The 25243-nt window shown below is 44.2% G+C and overlaps 1 protein-coding gene across 1 annotated transcript in view; it reads left to right on the forward strand.

Annotated features, from left to right (window-relative positions):
- Positions 1-25243, forward strand: part of SLC2A13 (solute carrier family 2 member 13) — a 98941-nt gene that overhangs the window by 35506 nt on the left and 38192 nt on the right. Inside the window, exons 4-6 of the mRNA XM_032220576.1 lie at positions 3776-3884; positions 19538-19701; positions 21869-21989. Coding sequence (XP_032076467.1) covers positions 3776-3884; positions 19538-19701; positions 21869-21989 — 394 coding nt within the window. The remainder of the gene's footprint in view (positions 1-3775; positions 3885-19537; positions 19702-21868; positions 21990-25243) is intronic.

The following is a 25243-nucleotide window of genomic DNA, read 5'->3' on the forward strand; positions in this document are numbered from 1 at the left end:
GGAACAGCGTTCCGTGCGCCTTCGGCGTTGAGTCATGCCGGCCACATGACCATGGAGACGTCTTCAGACAGCGCTGGCTCTTCAGCTTTGAAATGAAGAAATGATGAGCATCTCCCCCTAGAGTCAGGAATGACTAGCACATATGTGCGAGGGGAACCTTTCCCTTTAAAGCAATAGCTGGAAGGCGGAGAACTGTGTAAACGAAGATATGTTTGCGTATCTACTATGTCCTGGGTAAGAGTGACTGAGCACAAGCGAAGCATTTATAGAAGAATTCAGTTCCTCTGCCTTGCGGTGTTGAACTTAGAGCATCAACAAACACAAACAATTTGCACCATCAGCTATTTTAACTGTCTGAGTTAATAGTCTTACTATTTTTAAGCTAGCAATAATACTTATTTTCATTACAGTGCGATAAGCATTTGGCCTTATTTTCGGGGAGGTCTTATTATTACTATTATTTTTTTAGAATTTATTTTTTTTAATTTCCAAAACAAACACAACACATGAAATCTTCCTTCTTTACATACTGTATATCAGTTGGTTACAAAAGGTTTTCGCGCATCGCTTCCACAGTCATCAAGCATCATTCATATTAACTCAAGTATTTTAACTCAAATATTTATACATGTTACCCTCATACCTCCATTTTTATTTGACTATAATTGTTTAAATGTCCATCATCATAAAATATACCGAAATTTAATGCATAACCACATACTGGCATTTCATTTAATATTTCTAAAATCCTCCAATAACACAGAATCCTTATGTCCTATTCTAGCTAAACATCCATAATATTTAATAACAGACTTTTCTAATCCTCCTTTCCAAATCGCTATTGCCAATTTTCATCTAGTTTCCTTATATACATATTATACATACATGCATATGCATGCATGTATACATACATACATACATACATACATACATAGATACATACGTGTTGCATTTGTGCTGATAAATAAATAAAGGGAGTCTAGTATAGATCTATTTCAAGCTATTTAGCTCTCATCAGCTAGCCATACCCTTACTGGAATTAGAACCTGTGCTGTATTACATATTAGGCAGTTGTGTTAGCCATTAAGCCACAGTCTCTCCTCCTTTATCAGCTAAGCCAGGGAAATAGGTATGTATTGTGTCACAACCCCTATTGTGCCCAAATATGGGAGGAAGCATACTGCTTCCTTTCTCTGTCTATCGGCTCACCCCAGGAGACCATCCAGACAGAAAGCCATTATTTTTAATGTTGCCTTTTTGTTACATTTGTGTTGCATTTGTGCTGATAAATATGTTGTCATCATTATCCCTCCTTTATTTGACTATATCCTGTATCATAACATTTTACCCCTAATAATCAAAACTTAACTGTATCTAACTTAATTCTTTTTTGTTAACCTTTGTATATAATCTTATTATTTTTGAGGTGCAGGAGGCGGCGAGCGTGATCACCTCATGGCTGCTGCTGGGTTGCAATATTTTTAGGAAGGTCTTATTTGAGCGCATGCGCTCAAAAGCCTGATTGGGCTTATTGTTCTGTCCCCCCTTCTCGGCTCGATAACAAACTGCAGGCAGACAAACTTAAAAGGAACTCTCTTTATCAGTTCTCGGCTTGGGCTGGCTGCGAGCCCCAAAATAAACAGAAATAAAGTCTCTTTCCAGCAGATAACAGAATACAAAACAACTCTTACAAGCAATGCACTTCTCCAAGTGTAGCCTTGAATCAGGGTTACAGGAAACAAAGCACTTATCCAAGTGTATCTTACATAAACCACGACTGATGATCAATCAATGTTGAATGAACCAAGGAACGTTGACTCCTGCAACCAGGGTGTGGCACCATCCGTCCTTTTATCCCCAGAACACGCCACTCACCAGCCCCAGCTGCAGTGTTAATCTTGCATCCTGAAAAGACTCACAGAAGACATCTGCTGAGTCACAACAGCTTATTATTTGGGGAGGTCTTATTTTCAGGGAAAGAGGGCATAATATCTTTCTCTCTGTTCAGGTTTGTCTTCTCTGTTGTGAATCAGCCAACTTGTAGTTTCTTACTCCTGTATGACTAAGAGCCATTGTAATACACCGGAGAATTTTCATTTTTATTGCTTTTTATTCTTTAACTTCGATAACTGGTCCGTTACATATGCTTTATTTGTTTTGAAAAGTCAGAAAGAAATTATGCGGCCTTTCTTGCCACAGTTGTTAAGTGAATCACTCCAGTTGTTTAGATTAGCATCACGGTTGTTAAGTGAATCCGGCTTTTCCCCATTGACTTGGCTTGTCCGAAAGTCGCAAAAGGGGATCACGTGACCCCCGGGACACTACAACCGTCGTAAGTATGAGTGTTGCCAAGCCTCTGAATTTGGATCGCATGAATCATGGGGGACGGTGCCAAGTGGGAAAAACCATCCTAAGCGACTTCTCTCAGTGCTGTTGTAACTTCCGCCACTAAATGAGCTGTTGTAAGTTGAGGACTACCTGTAGTAAGAATATCAGTATTGCTCAATGTTAGATTTCCTGGAATTTCACCCTGGAAGGTATAAAAATAATAAAAGATGCATTTTTCCCCCTTCCAACGGCACAAGAATTGTGATCAATTGAAGCTTCACTTGGAGCAAAATGCCCTGAAGTTTTTCTCATGTAAACAGAAGAATCAGCGAGGTTAGATGTTACAACGCCTCTCTGGCCACTGAGTAATTAACATCAAAGGTTTTGTTGTCCCCTTTAGAATACTTTCATTCTGAAGTCAATATTGCAGTTGTGTTTCAAAACCACACAGGTTTTAACAGTATAAACATTTCGGAATACAAAACGTTGTCCTTTTAGCAGCCGTTGTAAGGGTGAAAATAACCCTCCTAAGTAGCTTTTTTTCAGTGCTGTTGTGACTTGGAATGTGCTGTGGCCTGTCGGCAGCCTCCCCCCTCCCCCCCAGCAGCTGAATCGGATGAGGAAGGGGTGTGGGAGTTAGGGTCAGCATCAAGGCAACCTGAGAGCTCCAAGGGGGAAGAGGGAATGGAGCTGGCAGAGAGAGAGAGAGAAAGAGAAAGAGAGGGGGGGGAGGCGGAGCCTGGGCTGTCCGTCAGCCCTCAGATGGAGAGTCAACAGCCCCCAGGTCTGGAGGTGGCTGATGAGGAAGAGGAGGAACAGCTGGGTCCAGTGCCTGACGCACAGATGCACAGAAGTCAGAGGAGAGGAGAGCAGTGGAAATCTATGGGCTGGTCCTTGAGAAGGAGGAGAGGAGAGCAGTGGAAATCTATGGGCTGGTCCTTGAGAAGGAGGAGAGGAGAGCAGTGGAAATCTATGGGCTGGTCCTTGAGAAGGAGGAGAGGAGAGCAGTGGAAATCTATGGGCTGGTCCTTGAGAAGGAGGAGAGGAGAGCAGTGGAAATCTATGGGCTGGTCCTTGAGAAGGAGGAGAGGAGAGCAGTGGAAATCTATGGGCTGGTCCTTGAGAAGAAAGCGCCACCACTGCTAACAAAGCCCCACTCTAGCACTGGGGATAAAGGGCAGGGGGTGGAGATGAATAGATGTGGCAGACAACTATTCATCTCCCTGCTGGACGGACGTATTAGTCTGCGGTGAGAGAGGAATTTTTTGCTGGGGCTGCCAGCGCTCGTAATAAAGGAATCTTTTGAGTTCGCTTCCGAGGGTTTGTCGTGTTTGGGGAGCTGGGTCAGAACAGAACACTCACTAAGCAAATCGAGGACTTTGAAAAGTGGTAGTTTGAAATGCTAAATGAATTAAAACCTTCCCCCCCCCCTCTCTTTCTTTTAAAGGTGGACCGGTAATCTATCGAATGCTGACTTATCCTCCGACCCGAAGGCAGCTGATTGTGGGCTGTGGTTTACAGATGTTCCAACAGCTGGCAGGTATTAACACAGTCATGTATGTATCATTCAACTTTTTAAAGAGAATTCCGCCCTTTATTTTCAGTTTAAGAGACGGAAAACATTGTTAAAACGGTTTAGCAATGCAAAGTACTAAAGTAACCGTTTGATATAATGCCTATAATGACTATTTACATTCATTTTTGACCTTTGCTCTGGGAACATCTTGTCTTCCACTTTTTCTATCATTTGTTCCAAATCGGTTGAAGGACTTCACAGCCGGCGGGGGAAGGAACCGTCCGAACATGAATGACCACTAATATTTCTAAATAAATGCAATATAATGGAAAGGCCAAAGTCAGGTGTGGCTTTTACCCTTACAAAAATGCTCTTTCCAGCAGAGGGTTGAGTCAGTTTAAATCGTGATTTGCATCACTAGTAAAAAGGCTTGATTTACATCAACTCGATCACACAGATTGGGCCTCCTCCAGGTAGGCCGGGCAATGCCGGTTGGCGACTCCTCGGTGGGAGGTCTTTCTCTGTAGCTGCTCCGGCCCTGTGGAATGATCTCCCCGCAGAGATCCGGACCCTTCCCACTCTCCCGGCCTTCCGTAAGGCCACTAAAACCTGGCTGTTCCAGCAGGCCTGGGGCTGTTGACCCCAAAATATGGTCCAGCCCCACTTAGAACGGAGTGCATGGTGTGTTTTTAAATCTATCTTTTCTTTTCTTCTATTCTTTTTGATTTGTATTGTTAGCCGCCCGGAGTCCCACAGGATTGGGCGGCATACAAATGCTATTAAGCTTTGAAACTTTGATCGAAATCATAATTTGTAAAGAGCCACTCTCGTCTCTTTCCCGCAGCGGATCCTCCTCTGTCCCGCTGTTGACTCACCGAGAGTCCCAATATTGCATAATAAACAGCCTCACGCTCTGTAACTAAGCTCCATTTCGTATTTTATATTTAGAGAGATTTTTTTTACTCCAAAAGCATTTTATTAAAATAAATTTGATACAAATAAAAAAAAAATCCAATTTAAATCTTTAAAAATGTTTGTTTGTTTGTTTGTTTAAAAAACCCATCAGTTTTTATCCACCCTGCTTTCTGGAATAACAGGAGTTGGAAGGGGCCTTGGAGGTCTTCTACTCCAACCCTCTGTTCAGGCAGGAGACCTGGTACAAAGTAGCCTTCGACGAACAACAGTTTGTTTAGGGACCGTTCGAAGTTATGACGGCACTGGAAAAAGCCGTTTTTCACACTTACGACAATCGCAGCCTCTCCGGTGGTCAGATGATCAAAATCAGATGATTGGCCACCGGTTCTTATTTATGACAGTAAGTTAGGGGCTCGATTGGGGTCCTAACCTGAGGACTGCCGGTGTTGTCCAAAACCAGGGAGGAAGGAAGGGAGAAAGGAAGGGAGAAAGGAAGGACGGACAGACAGACTACGAAGAAAAGACAGGAAGGAAGAAAAGACAGGATGGATGGAAGGAAGGAAGGACGGACTAGGAAGAGAAGGAAGGAAGGATGGACTAGGAAGAAAAGAAAGAAAGGAAGGAAGGACAGACTAGGAAGAAAAGACAGGAAGGAAGGATGGACTAGGAAGAGAAGGAAGGAAGGACTAGGAAGAGAAGAAAGGAAGGACAGACTAGGAAGAAAAGACAGAAAGGAAGGATTAGGAAGAAAAGAAAGGAAGAAGGACGGTAGGACAGATGGACCATGAAGAGAAGAAAGGAAGGATGGAAGGACAGCGGGCTAGGAAGGAAAGACAGGAAGGAAGGATGCACTAGGAAGAGAAGAAAGAAAGGAAGGATGGAAGGACAGTGGACTAGGAAGAACAGACAGGAAGGAAGGATGGACTAGGAAGAAAAGAAAGAAAGGAAGGAAGGACTAGGAAGAGAAGAAAGGAAGAAGGGCGGTAGGACAGATGGACTAGGAAGAGAAGAAAGAAAGGAAGGATGGACTAGGAAGAGAAGGAAGGAAGGACGGACTAGGAAGAAAAGAAAGAAAGGAAGGAAGGACAGACTAGGAAGAAAAGACAGGAAGGAAGGATGGACTAGGAAGAGAAGGAAGGAAGGACTAGGAAGAGAAGAAAGAAAGGACAGACTAGGAAGAAAAGACAGAAAGGAAGGATTAGGAAGAAAAGAAAGGAAGAAGGATGGTAGGACAGATGGACCATGAAGAGAAGAAAGGAAGGATGGAAGGATAGCGGGCTAGGAAGGAAAGACAGGAAGGAAGGATGCACTAGGAAGAGAAGAAAAGGAAGGAAGGAAGGACGGACTAGGAAGAAAAGACAGGAAGGAAGGATGGACTAGGAAGAGAAGAAAAGAAAGGAAGGAAGGACAGACTAGGAAGAAAAGACAGGAAGGAAGGATGCACTAGGAAGAGAAGAAAAGAAAGGAAGGACAGACTAGGAAGAAAAGATGGGAAGGAAGGGAGGATGCACTAGGAAGAGAAGAAAAGGAAGGAAGGAAGGACGGACTAGGAAGAAAAGACAGGAAGGAAGGATTAGGAAGAAAAGAAAGGAAGAAGAACGGTAGGACAGATGGACTAGGAAGAAAAGACAGGAAAGAAGGATGGACTAGGAAGAGAAGAAAGGAAGCAAGGAAGGACAGACTTAGGAAGAAAAGACGGGAAGGAAGGGAGGATGGACTAGGAAGAAAAGAAAGGGAGGAAGGACGGTAGGACAGAAGAACTAGGAAGAAAAGACAGGAAGGAAGGGAGGAATTAATTTGACCTTCTAAAAGAAAATCAGCTTCCCTTGGACAGGCTGCAAATAAAATAGACTTTATCCTCGGGAAAAAGTAACATGGGATTAAACAGCGACAAGGTGACCCAACACCAATCTCAGATTTCCATTTAAGGCTGCCCACTTTTTTTTTAATCTCCGGGTGTGATTGATTCTTGTTGCGTGCTCTGATGGGTGAAGTTTGCTTATCCAGATAGGTCAAGTTTTCTCACCTGTAAAACCTGTTTTCACATCCTCAAAAATAAAGGTGAAGCCGTACACCAAATTCATTGGATATTTTTATTATCGCTGCAATGAGCTTCCAATTGAACGTGTTTGTTTTTTTTAAAGCAAGCTATGCTCCCTGTCTTACCCTATTCCATCCTTCCAGGGGTGGGCTGCTACGGGTTAGCTCGGGTTCGGGAGAACCCGTAGCTAACGTTATGGCCGGTTCGGAGAACCTCCAAATCCCATCCTTGTTTGGCCCCTCCCCTCCCACCCTGCCCCTCCCAGGAGTCCCCATGCGGCCCGTTTTGGACGCGAGGTACCGTATTTTTCGGAGTATAAGATGCACCGGAGTATAAGACGCACCAAAATTTTGAAGAGGCAAATTAAAAAAAAAGTTCTTGCACTCTGCAGACCTCCCAAAACCGGTCCTTTTTTTTGTCAAAAAATGGCATGCATAGCTTTTAGGAGGCTTATCGAGTGCTTCTGGGTGCTGGGGGGGGGGGCAAAAACGAGCAAAAAACGGCCCATTTTCACTCATTTCTGCCCTCCCCAGCCCCCAGGAGCACTCTGGAAGCCTCCTAAAGGCTATGCACGGCTATTTTGGTGAAGTGAGTGGGGTTTCGGGAGGCCAAAAATGCTGTATTCAGTGTATAAGACGCACCCAGATTTTCAACCCCTTTTTTGGGGGGAAAAAGGTGCGTCTTATACTCCAAAAAATACAGTAAGTGCAGGTCTGTGTGGAGGCTTGGAGAGGGGGGAAAACGGGCCTCCTGGGAGTTCCGGAAGGCCAGACATGGACCCATTTCTGGCCACCGTAGGGCCTCCAGAACCTGAGGGAGGCAGTTTTTGCCCTCCCAGAGACGCGGCGAAAGCCTCCGGAGCATGGGGAAGGTGAAAATCCCCCCCCAACGTGGTGCAAGAGGCCAACTAGGCCACACCCACCACACCGACACTCACCCAGCAACCAGGCAGAGAACCCGTTGCTGAAAAATTTTGAAGCTCGCCCCTGCATCCTTCCCAAAGCCGTGGACGAGAATGAAGTGGTTTCCCTCCCCCCCCCACACATCATTTTTGTTTCCCTATTAATAGATTTCAAATTGGGCAGATAAAATGGATGGGTAGCCTTAGTTATTGCCAAGGCAACCGCGTGAAATCAAATGGGACTACGATTTCCTGACAGTCGGCGAAGGAGAAGATGCCGAACGATGAACGAGCTTTAAAATATAAACGTCTCCCGTCTCCCTTCTGAGGCTCTCACTGAGATAAATGCATCTCCACGACCATGTGACCAAAATTCAGAAGGCTTGGCAACTGGCATGTACTTAACGACAGTTGCAGTGTCCCGGAGTCCCCTTTTGCGACCTTCTGACGAGCTAAGCCAACTTAACAGATTCACTTAACAGCTGTGTTACGAACTTAAGAACTGCAGTGATTCCTTTAAAAACTGTGTCAAGAAAGGTGGTAAAACTGTATTTTCTAGCATTTGCATAACAACCTATTGTAGCTGGTGACCCTCAGTATATCTTCAGTGAAATAAGTTCCATGATTAAATTAATAATTCACTTTTTTAAAAAAAACAACAACTCTATTCTGAATTGAGCACTATTCAGGGCCGTTGGATGATCCCAGTTTTCAATATTATTTTAAAAAGGAGAGAAACGTCTTCCTTTCTTTCGCCTTTTCTCTGCCCCCTGCTTATCTTTGCTCTTGTAACAGTTTTATTTTTGGAGGGATCGTTCAAATTTTTAAACGTTGCATGCCGCTTGGAGTCACCTATGCACAAATTGGGTGGCTGTAGAAATTTTTTTTAATAAAGAACATATAAATTATGATCTCTTATTTTTTGTAAATTATCCCCCTCATTCTTACTTGTCTTATCTGAAGTTTTTTTTTATTTTATTTTATTTTATCAATTTCATATATACATTCACAATTATATGATCTCATAACTGTTATTAATAATATGTATTTATAACAATTTTTCCCTACTGTTGACAATATACTTGAAGATTGCTTTTTTAACATCCCATAGATCCATCTTATCTTACAACGGTCCTACTTCTTCTTCCCTCCCTCCCTCTTTCCTTCCCTCGTTTCTTCTCTCCTACTCCCCTTCCTTCCCTCCCTCCTTCCCCTTCCCTCCTTCTCTCCTTCCCTCCTTCCTTCCTTCCCTCCTTCCTTCCCTCCTTTCTTTTCTCCTTCTCTCCTTCCTTTCCCCCTTCCTTTCCTCCTTCCTTCCCCCTTCCTTCTCTCCTACATTCCCTCCTTCCTTCCCTCCTTTCTTCTCTCCTTCTCTCCTTTCTTCCCTCCTTCCTTCCCTCCTTGCTTCCCTCCCTCCTTCCCTCCCTCCTTCCTACCCCCCTTTCTTCTCTTTCTTCTCTCCTTCCTTCCTTCCTCCTTTCCTTTCCCTTCTCTCCCTGAAGTTGTTATTATTATTCCTTGACCACCGTTAAAATGCTGTTCTTGGTTTGTACTACACGCCAAGATATTGCTTCATTCTTTTTCGATCTTTTAGAGCAATTAAATTAATTATATTAATTTAAATTAAAACATATGAAGAACCGTTTGGGGAAGTATAATCTACTTTAATGTAGTTTAATAAGCAAAAGAACTAGGGGTAACATGACAGCAGTCTTCAAATATTTGAGTGGCTGCCACAAAGAAGAGGGGGGGGTGTCAACCTATTCTCCAAAGCACCTGAGGGTAGGACAAGAAGCAATGGATGGAAACTGTTGTGGCCCAGCAGGAGCTGTTGGAGCTCCAAACAGACTCCGCCAGTGAAGGGCCTTATGAGTCGGCTCTGGAAGAAGTGGAGGACCCTGGACCAGGGTTCAGACTCCGAGCAGGGTGCAGAGAGGCTGGTTGGCCACCAGGAGGCGCCTGAGGCATGGAGCAGTGGTGAAAGCCGAAGGGAGCGTGCTCCTGACGTCATGCTTTGGAGTTGTGACGAGGAGACGAGAGAGGTGGTCCTGGATGCCCCGAGAGAACAGCTACGCAGTTACAAAAGATAATTGGACCCAGGTGATTGTAATTAGGCTCCTCTCAAGATTGTATTTAAGGAGGGACTCTGGGAGGAGTCTGGTTTGCAGGATTCAACTTCATTCGTAACGCTGGAGACGCTGTTATCTGTCTCTGTTGAAGTCTGAGTTGCTGCCAAGGTTCTTATCTGTTTGTTTTGCTTGGCTTTCAGCCACCGAGGTTTATGTTTCCTGCTAATAAAGTGCTGTGAAATTCCAGTTAAGCTTGTCTCGGCGTTCGTTACTGGACGGAGGAGGGGGTCAGAACAGAAACTAGCCAAGGAGAGAAGCAACCTAGAACTAAGGAGAAATTTCCTGACAGTTAGAACAATTAATCAGTGGAACAACTGAGTTCTCCAACACTGGAAGTTTTTAAGATGATGTTGGATAAGCCTTTGTCTGTAGCAGTGTAGGGTTTCCTGCCTAAGCAGGGGGTTGGACTAGAAGACCTCCAAGGTCCTTTCTGACTTTGTTATTCTGTTACTTCATTGTGGGTTTTATTATTGGTCTACAAGTGAATAAAGATGGATGGATGGATTGAATCAAGGTCTTCATCTCAAAAACCAGGTTTTGGTGCCTCTAACCCAGGGATGTCAAACCCTCATGTCATCGAGGGCCCCATTAACGCTTAATGACATAATCAGTTTGGCAATAAGATTTATAACCCGTTAATGTATGATTTATTAATTTATGGTTTTGATTCGTTCTTTTCTTCCTTGCTTTTTTTTTATAAAGCACGTTTCTCCCCCACCCCCAAAATTGTTCCACTGAGATTTTTTTTTTTTAAAAAAGAGACTATCTTGTCTGCAGACTCGTAAGACTAAGAGATGAAAAGCAACAGATTTGAGGCGTTTATTCCAAAAAACATTTTCCCAACACAACCAGATGATACAGCAGCAGCTATGCAAATCTCTCGCCGCTTTTCAAGGGAAGAGTGCAATGGCAATAAATTAAAAAAAAAATACTAGAAATTCATGATCTGCGCAATATATCATTATGTCACACCCCTCAAGACTAGGCTCTCTAATGGAAAATACTGTTGTGGCTCACCAGCGGATCTTTCGGAGAGTGAGGAGGTTGGGGAGGATGATGGGCCAGTCCTGGAGTCTGGGGAAGGCTCGGACGAGGGCTGTGTGTCGGAGGGAGAGAGGGGGCCAGAGCCGTAGGCCAGTTATCAGCTGCCTTCAGAGTCAGACATCAGTAAGGCAGAAGAACAGCTGGAGCCTGTTCCCAGTGTGCGCATGCGCAGAGTGGCCAGACGGAGGGAGCAGCTAAAGAAGAGGGGTCGACTTGGGAGGAAGGCCACAGGTGGACGATGAAGGGCCCCTCCCAGAGGAAATAAAAGAGGAGCGAAAGGGGAGTGGAGTTTGCAAGAGACCATTAGTTCACTTAATTGGTTTGTGACTCTCCGAGACTCCTTGCCAAGTTTTGCAGATATCGGCCTGGCAGCTCTCCAAGCCAGATAAGGTCTGTGACTGTAAATCCTCCCTTGAAAGACTTTGCTGGATGTGAATAAGAATTCACAGTGAATTAATAAAGAAGTTTTTTGTCAGGTCCAGGAGTTGGCTTCATGCTCTCGGGAAGCCTCGGTCAGAACAAGTACTACCTCTTCACACCGAGTGTAATTTTCTTGTTTTATAGATGGAAGAAATACACTGAGTTGTTTCCCTTTGGGAGAAGCAACGTTATGAGAAATGCAGAAAAAGAATGAGAAGCAGAGAGCAGAAGAAATGGAAAACAGGCGGCGAGAGGGAAGAAGAGGAAACTTAAAATCTAGTTTAATAACACAATCCATGAGATGTCTCCATGTCTTTCTGCCCTGTGGGCCATTAACAGTGCGCAGCGGCAGCCAAAAAAGCCAATGCAATCCTAAATTGCATTAATAGAGGGATACACAATCAAGATCAAGTGAGGTACTAATACCTCTCGGTAAAGCCTTAGTAAGGCCACACCTAGAGTACTACATCCAGTTTTGGCTGAGTTATAAAAAAAAGATGTTGAGACTCTAGAACTGTGATGGCGAACCTATGACACGTGTGCCCGAAGTGGCATGCGGAGCCATGTTGTCTGGCACACGCAGTTCGCCCCATTCCTCTTCCGGGTTTCTGCCGCGCATGCATAGATGACGATCAGCTGGGAGAGCTGTTCTTCCATTTTCCAGCGTGAGCATAGGCGCCAGCCAGGTGATCGTTGCGCACGCAGTTCTGCCACTAACTGGAAGACTAGCCGGATGGTGCCACGCTCATGCCGGAAACCAAAAATTCATTTTCTGGCACGCGCATGCTCCCTGGGCAGCTCCTCTTCCAGGTTGTGGCCAAGACGAGAGCATGTGCTCCCTTTTCGGCACTCGGTGCCGAAATGTGCTCCCTTTTCGGCACTCGGTGCCGAACATACAATATTTAAAACCCACCAAACGCAGCAATTTGTTGTGTACCTCTTGAAGTTATTTTATACACGGCGCATATGGCTAAGAACCAGGGGTGAAATTCAGCAGGTTCTGGAGAACCGGTAGCGGAAATTTTGAGTAGTTTGGAAAACTCTCAAATACAACCTCTGGCTGGGGATTTTGCAGTATCCTTCCCCTGGAGTGGGGAGGAAATGGAGATTTTACGGTATCCTTCCCTTGGAGTGTGGAGGGAATGGAGATTTTGCAGCATCCTTCCCCTGGAGTGGGGAGGGAATTGAGGTTTTGCAATATCCTTCCCCTGGAGTGGGGAGGGAATGGAGTTTTTACAGTATCCTTCCCCTGGAGTGGGGAGGGAATGGAGATTTTACAGTATCCTTCTCCTGGAATGGGGAGTGAATGGGGATTTTGCAGTATCCTTCCCCTGGAGTGGGGAGGGAATGGGGATTTTGCAGTATCCTTCCCCTGGAGTGGGGAGGGAATGGGGATTTTGCAGTATCCTTCCCCTGGAGTGGGGAGGAAATGGAGATTTTACGGTATCCTTCCCCTGGAGTGGGGAGGAAATGGAGATTTTACGGTATCCTTCCCCTGGAGTGGGGAGGGAATGGGGATTTTGCAGTATCCTTCCCCTGGAGTGGGGAGGGAATGGAGATTTTGCAGAATCCTTCCCCTGGAGTGGGGAAGGGAATGGGGATTTTTGCAGTATCCTTCCCCTACCATGTCTGCCAAGCCACCCCCACAGAACCGGTAGTAAAAAAAAATTAAATTCCCCCCCTGCTAAGAACCTACATTGCAGCTTAGAAAGGGAGAGCAGATGACTGATCATTTTCGAAAGCAATCTCCTCCATAAAGCTTTTATTTCACTCCTTTGAAGGTGGTTTACATTTACAATTTTTGCATGATTTTCCTCTGCCGCAATATCCGGAGTTTTTTTTTTTTTAAACCACAGAACGTTTAAACTGACAAGTCGCAATAGACACCGCCTGGCAATCAGATATATTGTGTGGCTTTTCTCCTTCAACAATTTCATTTCCAGGAAAGAAAGAAATGGAAACAACAACTGGAATTAAAAAAAAAAAAAAACCGCATTTCCCACCTGGGAAACCCACTGAACCTGGAACGTATTGGGCTTGTATAATATATAGTTTGCAACTCAGTGGTCCTTAAGCTGAAACCGGAGAAAGTTCTGGAAGCTTTTGTTTTGCCTTGTTAGAGAGGGCGAAGAGTATTAGTATTAGTATTTGGTTTATTTGTATGCCGCCCTTCTCCAGGGGGGACTCAGGGCGGCGAACAACTCAAAGGGGAAAGGGAACATAAACAACAGTACACATAATTAAAATACACGAAAATCACACAGCCATACCAGTCGAGAGGGGAGGGGAACTCATCAACCCCAGGCCTGCCGGCACAGCCAGGTTTTGACGGCTTTCCGGAAGGCCTGGAGAGAGGTGAGGGTCCGGATCTCCGCGGGGAGTTCATTCCAAAGGGCCGGAGCTGCTACAGAGAAGGCCCTCCCCCGGGTGGTAGCCAGATGGCATTGGCTGGTGGACGGAACCCGGAGGAGGCCGACCCTGTGAGATCTGACGGGTCTTTGGGAGGTAATTGGCAGCAGGCGGTCTCTCAAGTACCCAGGTCCAATACCATGAAGGGCTTTATAAGTTACGACTAGCACTTTGAAGCATATCCGGAGACTGATCGGTAGCCAGTGCAGCTCGCGGAGGATAGGTGTAACGTGGGTGTATCGAGGTGCACCCACAATCGCTCGCGCGGCTGCATTCTGGACAAGTTGAAGTCTCAGAATACTCTTCAAAGGCTGCCCCATGTAGAGCGTATTTCCCCCCCTCAAAGCTTCTGTCCTAAGTTTTTCATGTCGAAGAGCGTGTTAACCGTGTTTCCCCGAAAATAAGTTTAAGGTTTTTGAATTCAGCTCAGAATCTGATAATTCCAATGAAACTCTGAGCACGAGGCTACCGATAATCAGTTTTTATTTTCTGCAGAAAGCAAAAAAAGACTTGACGGCATTTTTATCTCCCACCTTAACAGAGCAGGCAGAGAGAGAGGACAAAAAACAGGCGTGAGCGTCACCGTCCAGTCGTGAAAAAAAACTTTTTCTTCAACTTCATCTAGTCCTCGCACAGCTTGTACAGTTTGTCGTAGTGTTAGAAACGTTATTTCATGTTACACAAACCCCATGATTTTTCTCAGCGCATTGAAAACAATAGACTTTAGAAGGGGAAAGAAATACATTTTCTGGCATATACTGTATTTTTCGGAGTATAAGACGCACCTTTTTTCCTCAAAAAAAGAGGCTATGCATGCAATTTTTTTTGCTCATTTTTTGCCCCGCCCCCCCCCCCGGAGCACTCTGCAAGCCTCCCCCAAGGCTATTCATGCCTTTTTTAAAGAAAACAACAACGGTCCTGTTTTCGTGAAAAACGGGCTGTTTTGGGGAGGTTTGCAGAATGCAAAAACTTTTTTCCCCCTTTTGGAAAGCTCTTTGACTGATTGATGAGAATTAGATTGATCAAGTGCTGGGCCAGCAGAAACAAAGTCTTAGGTCCTGCAGATTGTCAGCGATTTCCTTCTCCAGCACATGGATAAATACACCTGGAAACATCTACCTACCTACCCTCTCTCTCTCCCTACCTACCTACTGTATTTCTCTCTCTTTATCCCTCTACCTACCTACCTACCTCCTACTCTCTCTCTCCCTACCTATCTACTGTATTTCTCTCTATTTCTCTCGCTCTCTCTATCCCTTTACCTACCTACCTACCTTCCTACCTACCTACCTAACTAACTAACTAACTAACTAACTAACTAACTACTCTCTCTGTCTCTCTCTCTCTCTCTCACTAACAACCTATTGTATATCTCCCTCTTTCTTTCTCTCCCTCTCTATCCCTCTATCTACCTACCTACTTTTTTTTTTTTAAGCCTCTTTGAAACCTTGGTGCGTCTTATACTCCGGTGCGTCTTATACTCCAAAAAATACAGTAAGACAGAGCTTTGTTAGGGAATGCTGAACACACATTTCAAGTTGCAAGCAAGGTTACCAGCTAAGCTTGGCAATTCGCCTAGAAGTTGGCACATTAGGTTACAATGGAGCTTCTCTCAACAGCAATTTAACAAAAGCTGAATTAGGTTACACTCTGTGTATGCTCTAATCCTTCAGGGCTCCTTTCGTAAGTCTATGCTATCTATTTGTCTGTCCTCCATCCATCCATCCATTATTTATCGTTTATTTTTATCATCTATCACCGTGATGGCAAGCTTATGGCACAGGTGGCACGCCGAGCCATTTCTGAGGGCACACGAGGCATTGCCCTGTCAGCTCCAGCACGCGCTGGCCAGCTGATTTTCGTCCTTGATTTTTGGCTTTCCTGAAGCCTCTGGAGGGTGAAAAAACGCTCAACATGAAAAACCAGAAGTTCGGAAACTTCCGGAGGGAGAAAAACATCCATTTCTGAACTTCCGGTTTATTCGTTGGGACATTTTTCGCCCTCCCCAGGCAACTAGAAAGCCTCTGGAGGCTGGGGAGGGCGAAAAACGGTCCTACGAAGCCCACTGGAAGTTGGAAAATGGGCGGGGCATTTTCGCCCTCCCCAGGCTCCGAGAAAGCCACGCGCGCATTTGCGGGGCAGTGGGGTAGGGGGAGAGGTCACATGTGCATATGCAGGTGGCACGGTGCACAGGGGGCATTAAATTATGGGAGTTCGCCACAAACTGATCTATCATCTCTATCTAGCTATCCTGCTGGTTGAGGAATTCTGGAAATCCAGAAATCTAAAAAGTTGGATACAATATTTACAATAGCAGAGTTGGAAGGGACCTTGGAGGTCTTCTAGTCCAACCCCCTGCCTAGGCAGGAAACCCTATACCGTTTCAGACAAATGGTTATCCAATATCTTCTTAAAATTTCCAGTGTTGGGGCATTCAAAACTTCTGGAGGCAAACTATTCCACTGATTAATTGTTCTTACTGTCAGGAAATTACTCCTCAGTTCTAACTAGCTTCTCTCCTTGATTAGTTTCCACCCATTGCTTCTTGTTCTGCCTTCAGGTGCCTTGGAGAATAGTTTGACTCCCTCTTCTTTGGGGCAACCCCTGAGATATTGGAAGACTGTTATCCTGTCTCCCCTGGTCCTTCTTTTCATTAAACTAGACATACCCAGTTCCTGCAACCGTTCTTCAAATGTTTTAGTCTCCCCTAATCCTCTTTGTTGCTCTTCTCTGCACTCTTTCTAGAGTCTCCATATCTTTTCTACATCGTGGCGACCAAAACTGGATGCTATATTCCAAGTGTGGCCTTACCAAAGCATTATAAAGTGGTATTAACACTTCACGTGATCTTGATTCTGTTGATGCAGCCTAGAACTGTGTTGGCTTTTTTGGCAGCTGCTGCACACGGCTGGCTCATATTTAAATGGTTGTCCACTAGGACGCCAAGATCCCTCTCCCAGTTACTCCTATTGAGCAAGGTGCCACCTATACTGTACCTGTGCATTTCCTTTTTCTTGCCTAAATGTAGAACTCTACTCTTTTCATCCCCGACCTGAGTTATTTCTAAACGCAAGAGGAGGCTATTTTTGGGGGGTACTGGATGACTGCTTAAATATGAGCATTGTCTTGATCCCTTCGTTGGTGTCTTTCTGGATGCTGCTTGCCATTTTCAATCTCTATTTTTAAACTCTTCCTTTAGTTTAGTCCATCATTAAGACATGCCATCCAATCAATGCGGTATGTAAACAGTGGAAAGCATTTGAAGTGTCATCATAGGTTCGTAATACCTGTTATTTTTAGCTTTGCATCTCAAAAGAGAAAACATCTTTAATAGACATGTTAACTGTTCAGGGACCGGCGGTGGCTAATAATAACTCCAAACATATTATTAGGTTGGACGGAACTGCGGACAAAGGCAGTGACTGGGTTTCCGTATATAGAAACATTTACCGGCGTTTTACAATTTGGAAATGTTCCTGGATGAAAGCTGATTGTATTTTGGACTGTGCTGAGTAATTAGATAGCCATCATCAAGCTGTCTAATCAACTAGAAATGCTAAATCTGTCAACCACAATCCCCCAGGTATAATGATTTTTTCTGTTTCAGTGCAACTACTACAGTAGGCTTAAACCAGCATAGGGAGTCTTGTGACAGAAGGGTACATTTAGCGAATGGGCTAAAAAAATGGATGGGTGTATATATTCAGGAGGTCGGGAAAACTTTCTTGGGTGGTATAAGATGGATGGATAGAAAGATAAATAGATGGACAGATGGAGAGAAAGATAGATGGATGAATGGATAGATGGATGGATAGAGAGATAGATAATGGATGGCGAGATAGATGCGAAAGATGGATGGATGAATGGATAGGTAGAAAGCTGGTGGGTGGATGGATGGATGGAGAAATGATGGATGGATGGATGGATGGATGGATGGATGGATGCAGAGATAGATGGACAGATGGAGAGAAAGATTGATAGATGAATGGATGGATGGATAGAGAGATGGAGAGATGGATGGATGGAGAGATAGATGGACTGATGGAATGAAAGATGGATGGATGAATGGATAGGTAGAAAGCTGGTGGATGGATGGATGCAGAGATAGATGGACAGATGGAGAGAAAGATTGATGGATGAATGGATAGATGGATGGATAGAGAGATAATGGATGGATGGAAAGATGGATGGATGGAGAGATAGATGGACTGATGGAATGAAAGATGGATGGATGAATGGATAGGTAGAAAGCTGGTGGGTGGGTGGATGGATGGATGGAGAAATGATGGATGGATGGATGGATGGATGGATGGATGGATGGAGAGATAGATGGACAGTTGGAGAGAAAGATTGATGGATGAATGGATAGATGGATGGATAGAGAGATAGATAATGGATGGATGGAGAGATGGATGGATGGAGAGATAGATGGACTGATGGAACGAAAGATGGATGGATGAATGGATAGATAGAGAGCTGGTGGGTGGGTGGGTGGGTGGATGGATGGAGAGATCATGGATGGATGGATGCAGAGATAGATGGACTGATGGAGAGAAAGATAGAAGGATGGAGAGAGAGTGGATGGATGGATGGATGCAGAGATAGATGGACTGATGGAGAGAAAGTTAGATGAATCAATGGATAGATGGACAGATGGATGCAGAGATAGATGGACTGATGGACAGAAAGATGGGTGGATGGAGAGAAAGATGGATGGATAGATAAAGAGATAAGGGATGGATGGAAGGATGGAGGGATGGATGGATAGAGAGATAATGGATGGATACAAAGATAGATGGACGGATGGATGGAGAGAAAGATGGATGGATAGATAGATGGATGGAAGGATAGAAAGATGGATGGACGGACAGTCATACATTTGAAACCAACAAACAAAACCCCTATTTCAATGGTTATTGCCACCTAAACAAGAACTCGTTCCATTTCTCTATTAATATTTCAGACCAGTTAATTTGATTTGCCACAATGCAAAATATAGCTGCCGGTTTCAGAAATGCCTTTAAATCCAGGGAAGGCAAGAAATCATATTTTGCATTACTACAGTACGCTTCCCCCACCCCCCATATGTCTCTTTGAAGATCTATTTCCAGTGTTATGGTCACTAATTGCTTGAAATAATAACCTTAGAACGGATACCGAAATATACAAAGAAAATTAAGTACATGTTAATAAATCTGCTAACTACAGCTAGAATAGCATTTGCCCAATGCTGGAAACAAAATAATACCCCCTCGGATGAATTAGTGATAAAAAAAAAACTTTGGATTGTGCAGAGATGGACAAATTAACACTGAAATTCAAAGGTAAAGAAGAGTCGGAATATTATGAAATTTGGAACAATTGGTACAAATGGCTGCGAAACAGGAACAAAATTAATTAAGCCAAAAAAACAATATATATAAATATATATAGAACTGTGTATAAAGTGTGTAAATATAGAAGCGAAATATTATATTCATGTACAGGTATGATGACATAACAATGTTGATGTAATGACTGTAAGGTGTTGTAGAAGGGAAAAAAATAATTTAAAAAATCTGCCAAAAAAATAAATAAAGAACGGATACCGAGAGAGAGAGAAAGAGAGGGAGGGAGAGACAAACAGACAGACAGACAGACATTGGAGGCATATGCTCGAGTTCCAGAAACTCCCAAGGATCAAATCTATTATATCTTGATGGACAGAGCGTAATATTAGTGTCTCCGGGAAGAACCCTTTCGTCTATCGCTAGCCATGACGAAGACCGACCGGTCGCTTCGCCGTTGTCCGAATCGGTGAATGTACTTCACATATAAGGTTATTTGTCTTTCAGGTACTACAGTGCCACCATCATGCAGATGTCGGGTGTCCGAGATGACCGCCTGGCCATCTGGCTTGCTGCTGTGACCGCCTTCACTAATTTCATGTTCACGCTCGTGGGAGTCTGGCTTGTGGAAAAAGTCGGCCGGCGCAAACTCACCCTGGGAAGTTTAGCGGGTATGTAAGAATGGACGGGAACAAATGGAAGCGCATTTGAAAATGGACTGTAGAGCTTTGGTCTTGCGGTTAACGCAGCAGGTTAGAAATTAGGAGATAAATTAGTTAGAAATTGGGAGTTCTAGTCCTGCCTTACCCATGAAAGCCATGTAGGTGGCCTTGGACCAATCACCATGAGATGGGGAGTTCTAGTCCCGTTTTAGCCATGAAAGCCAGCTGGGTGACCTTGGACCAATCTCCAGAAGACAGAGAGTTCTAGTCCTGTCTTAGCTATGAAATCCAGCTGCATGACGTTGGGCCAATCTCCAGGAGATAGGGAGTTCTAGTCCTGTCTTAGCCATGAAAGCCAGCTGGGTGACTTTAGGCCAATCACCAGGAGACAGGGAGTTCTAGTCCTGTCTTAGCCCCGAAAGCCAGCTGGGTGACTTTAGGCCAATCACCAGGAGATGGGGAGTTCTAGTTCTGCCATAGCCATGAAAGCCATCTAGGTGGCCTTGGACCAATCACCAGGAGATGGGGAGTTCTAGTCCCGTTTTAGCCATGAAAGCCAGCTGGGTGACCTTGGACCAATCTCCAGAAGACAGAGAGTTCTAGTCCTGTCTTAGCTATGAAATCCAGCTGCATGACGTTGGGCCAATCTCCAGGAGATAGGGAGTTCTAGTCCTGTCTTAGCCATGAAAGCCAGCTGGGTGACTTTAGGCCAATCACCAGGAGACAGGGAGTTCTAGTCCTGTCTTAGCCCTGAAAGCCAGCTGGGTGACTTTAGGCCAATCACCAGGAGATGGGGAGTTCTAGTTCTGCCATAGCCATGAAAGCCATCTAGGTGGCCTTGGACCAATCACCAGGAGATGCGGAGTTCTAGTCCCGTTTTAGCCATGAAAGCCATCTGAGTGACCTTGGACCAATCTCCAGGAGACAGGGAGTTCTAGTCCTGTCTTAGCCCTGAAAGCCAGCTGGGTGACTTTGGGCCAATCACCAGGAGACAGGGAGTTCTAGTCCTGTCATAGCCATGAAAACCAGCTGGGTGACTTTGGGCCAATCACCAGGAAATGGGGAGTTCTAGTTCTGCCATAGCCATGAAAGCCATCTGGATGACCTTGGACCAATCTCCAGGAGACAGGGAGTTCTAGTCCTGTCTTAGCCCTGAAAGCCAGCTGGGTGACTTTAGGCCAATTACCAGGAGACAGGGAGTTCTAGTTCTGCCATAGCCATGAAAGCCATCTGGATGACCTTGGACCAATCTCCAGGAGACGGGGAGTTCTAGTCCTGTCTTAGCCATGAAAGCCAGCTGGGTGACTTTGGGCCAATCACTCTCTCTCTCAGCCCAGCCCACCTCACAGGACTGATGTTGTGGGGAAAAATAGGAGGAGGAAGGTGTGTTGGATATGTTCACTGCCTGGAGTTATTTATAAAAATAATACAGGCAGGGTAGTTAATAGGTAGGTCGGTAGCCTCAATGAAGTTGATGTGATTCACAGCAGAGAATCTAGAAGTGGAGGAGCCGACATTTCTTGTTAGTTAGAGTGACTGAGTAAGTCGGTTATCAAACTCAAGGCCCGCGGGCCGGATCCGGCCCTCAGGGCGCTTAGATCTGGCCCGCGAGGCCACCCTGGAAACAGGGAAGGACTGGCCCGCGGAGCTTCTGCCAGCGAAAACGGAGCTCGGGGTGGCTATGCACATAGCCCTCCCAGGCTCCGTTTTCGGCTGCGACGGCCTCCTACATCCTTCTGCCATTCTCCCCAAGTTCCGTATTTGCTGGCAAAGTGCTGCAGGAAGCCATTGCAGCTGAAAACTGAGCCCAGCTGGAGCTCCGCAGCTCCTTTTCACTGGCAGAGGGCTGCAGGAGGCCGTTGCAGCTGAAAACGGAGCCCCAATGAGTGATGTTGAGCTGGCCGCGCCCCCCCCCCCCCCCGGGCCGCCAGGTCAAACACAGCCCTGATGCGGCCCTCAATGAAATCGACTTTGACACCCCTGAACTAAGTGATTCAGTTAAGAATTGGGAGGGGGGGGAATCCATTTAACAAATGTTTCACTTAGCCACAGGAACATTGGGGTCCATTATGATCGTAAGTGAAGGACTCCCTACATGCATGTATGTGTGAATTCTGTGCAGTATTCTGGAATGAAGCTGACTGTTGTTGGTTTTTTTATTTTTATTTTTTTATAGGCACTACTGTGGCCCTGGTAGTTTTAGCTTTGGGTTTTTTGCTCTCGGCTCAAGCTTCACCCCAAGTTACTCTTCACCCCGAAAGCCAGTCGGGCCAAAACTCCACCTGCACAAAATACAGGTAAATAGTTTTCATTCACTCCTTAAACCTTTGGTGTTTCTGTAGTTGTTCTCAAGTTAAATACGGTGCAATGAATGCTCACATTAGTTAAGAATTCAGAATGGAATGGCATAGGAATTAGAATAGGAATAGAATAGAACGGGAATGGAATAGGAATAGAATAGAATACAGTAGAATATGAATAGAACAGGAATAGAATAGGAATTAGAATAGGAATAGAATGGGAATAGGAATAGGAATAAGAATAGGAATAGAATAAAATACAGTAGAATAGGAATAGAATAGGAATTAGAATAGGAATAGGAATAGAATACAATAGGAATGGGAATGGGAATGGAATAGGAATAGGATAGGAATAGAATAGGAATTAGAATAGGAATAGAATAGAATAGGAATGGGAATAGGAATGGAATGGGAATAGGAATGGAATGGGAATAGGAATAGGAATAGGATAGGAATAGAATAAAATACAGTAGAATAGGAATAGAATAGGAATAGAATGGGAATGGGAATAGGAATAGGAATAGGAATGGAATAGAGTAGAATAGGAATAGAACAGGAATAGGAATAGAATAGAATTCAATAGTATACAATAGAACAGGAATAGAATAGAATAGGAATAAGAATAGGAATAGAATGGGAATGGAATGGGAATAGGAATAGGAATAGGATAGGAATAGAATAGAATACAGTAGACTAGGAATAGAATATGAATTAGAATAGGAATAGAATAGAATGGGAATAGGAATAGGATAGGAATAGAATAAAATACAGTAGAATAGGAATAGAATAGGAATAGAATGGGAATAGAATAGGAATAGGATATGAATAGAATAGAATAGAATAGAATACAGTAGACTAGGAATAGAATAGGAATTAGAATTGGAATAGAATAGGAATTAGAATTGGAATAGAATAGGAATTAGAATTGGAATAGAATAGGAATGGGAATGGGAATAGGAATGGGAATAGGAATGGAATGGGAATAGGAATAGGAATAGGATAGGAATAGAATAAAATACAGTAGAATAGGAATAGAATAGGAATCAGAATATGAATAGGAATAGAATAAAATACAGTAGAATAGGAATAGAATAGGAATCAGAATATGAATAGGAATAGAATGGGAATGGAATGGGAATAGGAATAGGAAAGGGCTAGAATAGAGTAGAATAGGAATAGAATGGAATAGAATAGAATAGAGTAGAGTAGAATTCTTAATTGGCCAAGTGTGATTGGACACAGAAGGAATTTGTCTTTGGTGCATAAGCTCTCAGTGTTCATAAAAAGACAAGATACATTCGTCAAGAATCGTCAGGTACAACACTTAATGATAGCCATAGGGTACAAATAAGCAATCAAATCATACTAAGAAACAATCAATATCAATCGTGAGGATACAAGCGACAAAGTTACAGTCATGCAGTCATAAGTGGGAGGAGATGGGCAATAGGAACGATGAGAAGACTAATAGTAATGCAGCCTTAGTGAATGGCTTGACAATGGTGAGGGAATTATTCGTTTAGCGGAGCGATGGCATTCGGGGGAAAAACTGTCCTTGTGTCTAGTTGCCTTGGTGTGCAGTGCTCTATAGCGTCGTTTTGAGGGTAGGAGTTGAAACAATTTATGTCCAGGATGCGAAGGGTCTGTAGATATTTTCACGGCCCTCTTTTTGACTCATGCAGTGTGCAGGTCCTCGATGGAAGGCAAGTTAGCAGCCATTGATTTTCCTGCAGTTCTGATTTACAATTAGTCAAGCATTTCGGGCGCAGACCTCCCGAAGGATTCGTCGTTTTCTGGAAGTGCCGAATCCAGTCTTGTTATCTCTTTGAATATTTTAATTGGCACTATTCAAATATTAGAAAAACATACCCTAATTATTATTTTTTCCACAGTGAAGGTAGCAACAGCACAAGAGTATTGTTTTAACCTCTTTTAACCTAATACTCACAACTGCCGTTTTTGGTTCAGTAGTTACAAAACTGTTTAATAGAATATATATATTTTTTGTAGACGATTCCTAAATCGTTCCAGATAACAGAGTAATTGGATTTTGATTTTGATTTGATTTGATTTGATTTGATTAACATTTGTAGGCCGCCCTTTTCCCTGAGGGGACTCAGGGCGGCTCACATAAAATCAGGGAGGGGAAGTACAAACAGTAACATAGACACATATAATAAAAGTAATAAGCAACATACATTCATCATTCGGGAGGGGCAACTATCCTTGTCCCCGGGCCTGACGGGCTAGCCAGTTCTTGAGGGCTGTGCGGAAGGCCTGGACGGTGGTGAGGGTACGAATCTCCATGGGGAGTTCGTTCCAAAGGGTCGGGGCAACTACTGAGAAGGCCCTCCTCCTTGTAGTTGCCAGCCGGCACTGGCTGGCTGATGGAATACGGAGGAGGCCCAATTCTAATTCTTTAACCATGTTCATCTTTTGTCTTAGCTTAATTTCTCCTCTCATGTTATTGCTGTTCCGTGAAGTTTCTCCCCGCCAAACATACTGAGAATATTATGTTATTCTCTCAGCTGGTTCCTTCTGTGACCCGACAAAAGCGCGAACGTCAAAAGTGCGCCAACAAAACCGCGGCGCTAAAACCGCGATGTCAAAAGCGCGCCGAGAACAGCGCGCCGACAGAAGCGCGATTTAAGTTAAGGTAAGGTTTAGGGTTAGGTTTAGGGTTAGGTTTAGGGTTATTTTTAGGGTTATGTTACAGCGTGCTTCTGTCGGTGCGCTGTTGTTGGCGCGCTTCAGCGCTCATTCGTCGGCGTGGTTTTGTCGGCGCGGTTTTGTCACCGCGGTTTAGTCAGGCGCGGTTTTGTTGTTCGCGCATTTGTGGTGGAACCGTTCCTTCAGTATCTTAGGATGCAATCCATCTGTGGTCCTGATAAATTATCTTTGAACTTCCTTGACTACCATGTTTTCTCCAAAAATAAGTCAGGGTCTTATATTAATTTTTGCTTCAAAAGATGCATGAGGTCTTATTTCCCGGTTAGGTCTTATTTGGGGGGAAATACGGTACTAAATGCATCCCTCTGGCTGACAACCTTAACTGGGGCTTATTTTGGGATAAGGCTTATATTACAAGCATCCTGAAATATCATGCTAGGATCTATTTTCCAGTTAGGTTTTATTTTCAGGAAAACAGGGTAACCGAAGTTGCGGCTTCCTTCTTTCCCCAAGTGTTACGATAATGTTTGTAGCATCCTCCGAAGGAAATATTTTTCTGGACTTTTTAAAGAAAAGATTGG

Source organism: Thamnophis elegans, chromosome 7 (genome assembly GCF_009769535.1).
Source record: "Thamnophis elegans isolate rThaEle1 chromosome 7, rThaEle1.pri, whole genome shotgun sequence".
NCBI classification, from domain to species: domain Eukaryota; kingdom Metazoa; phylum Chordata; class Lepidosauria; order Squamata; family Colubridae; genus Thamnophis; species Thamnophis elegans.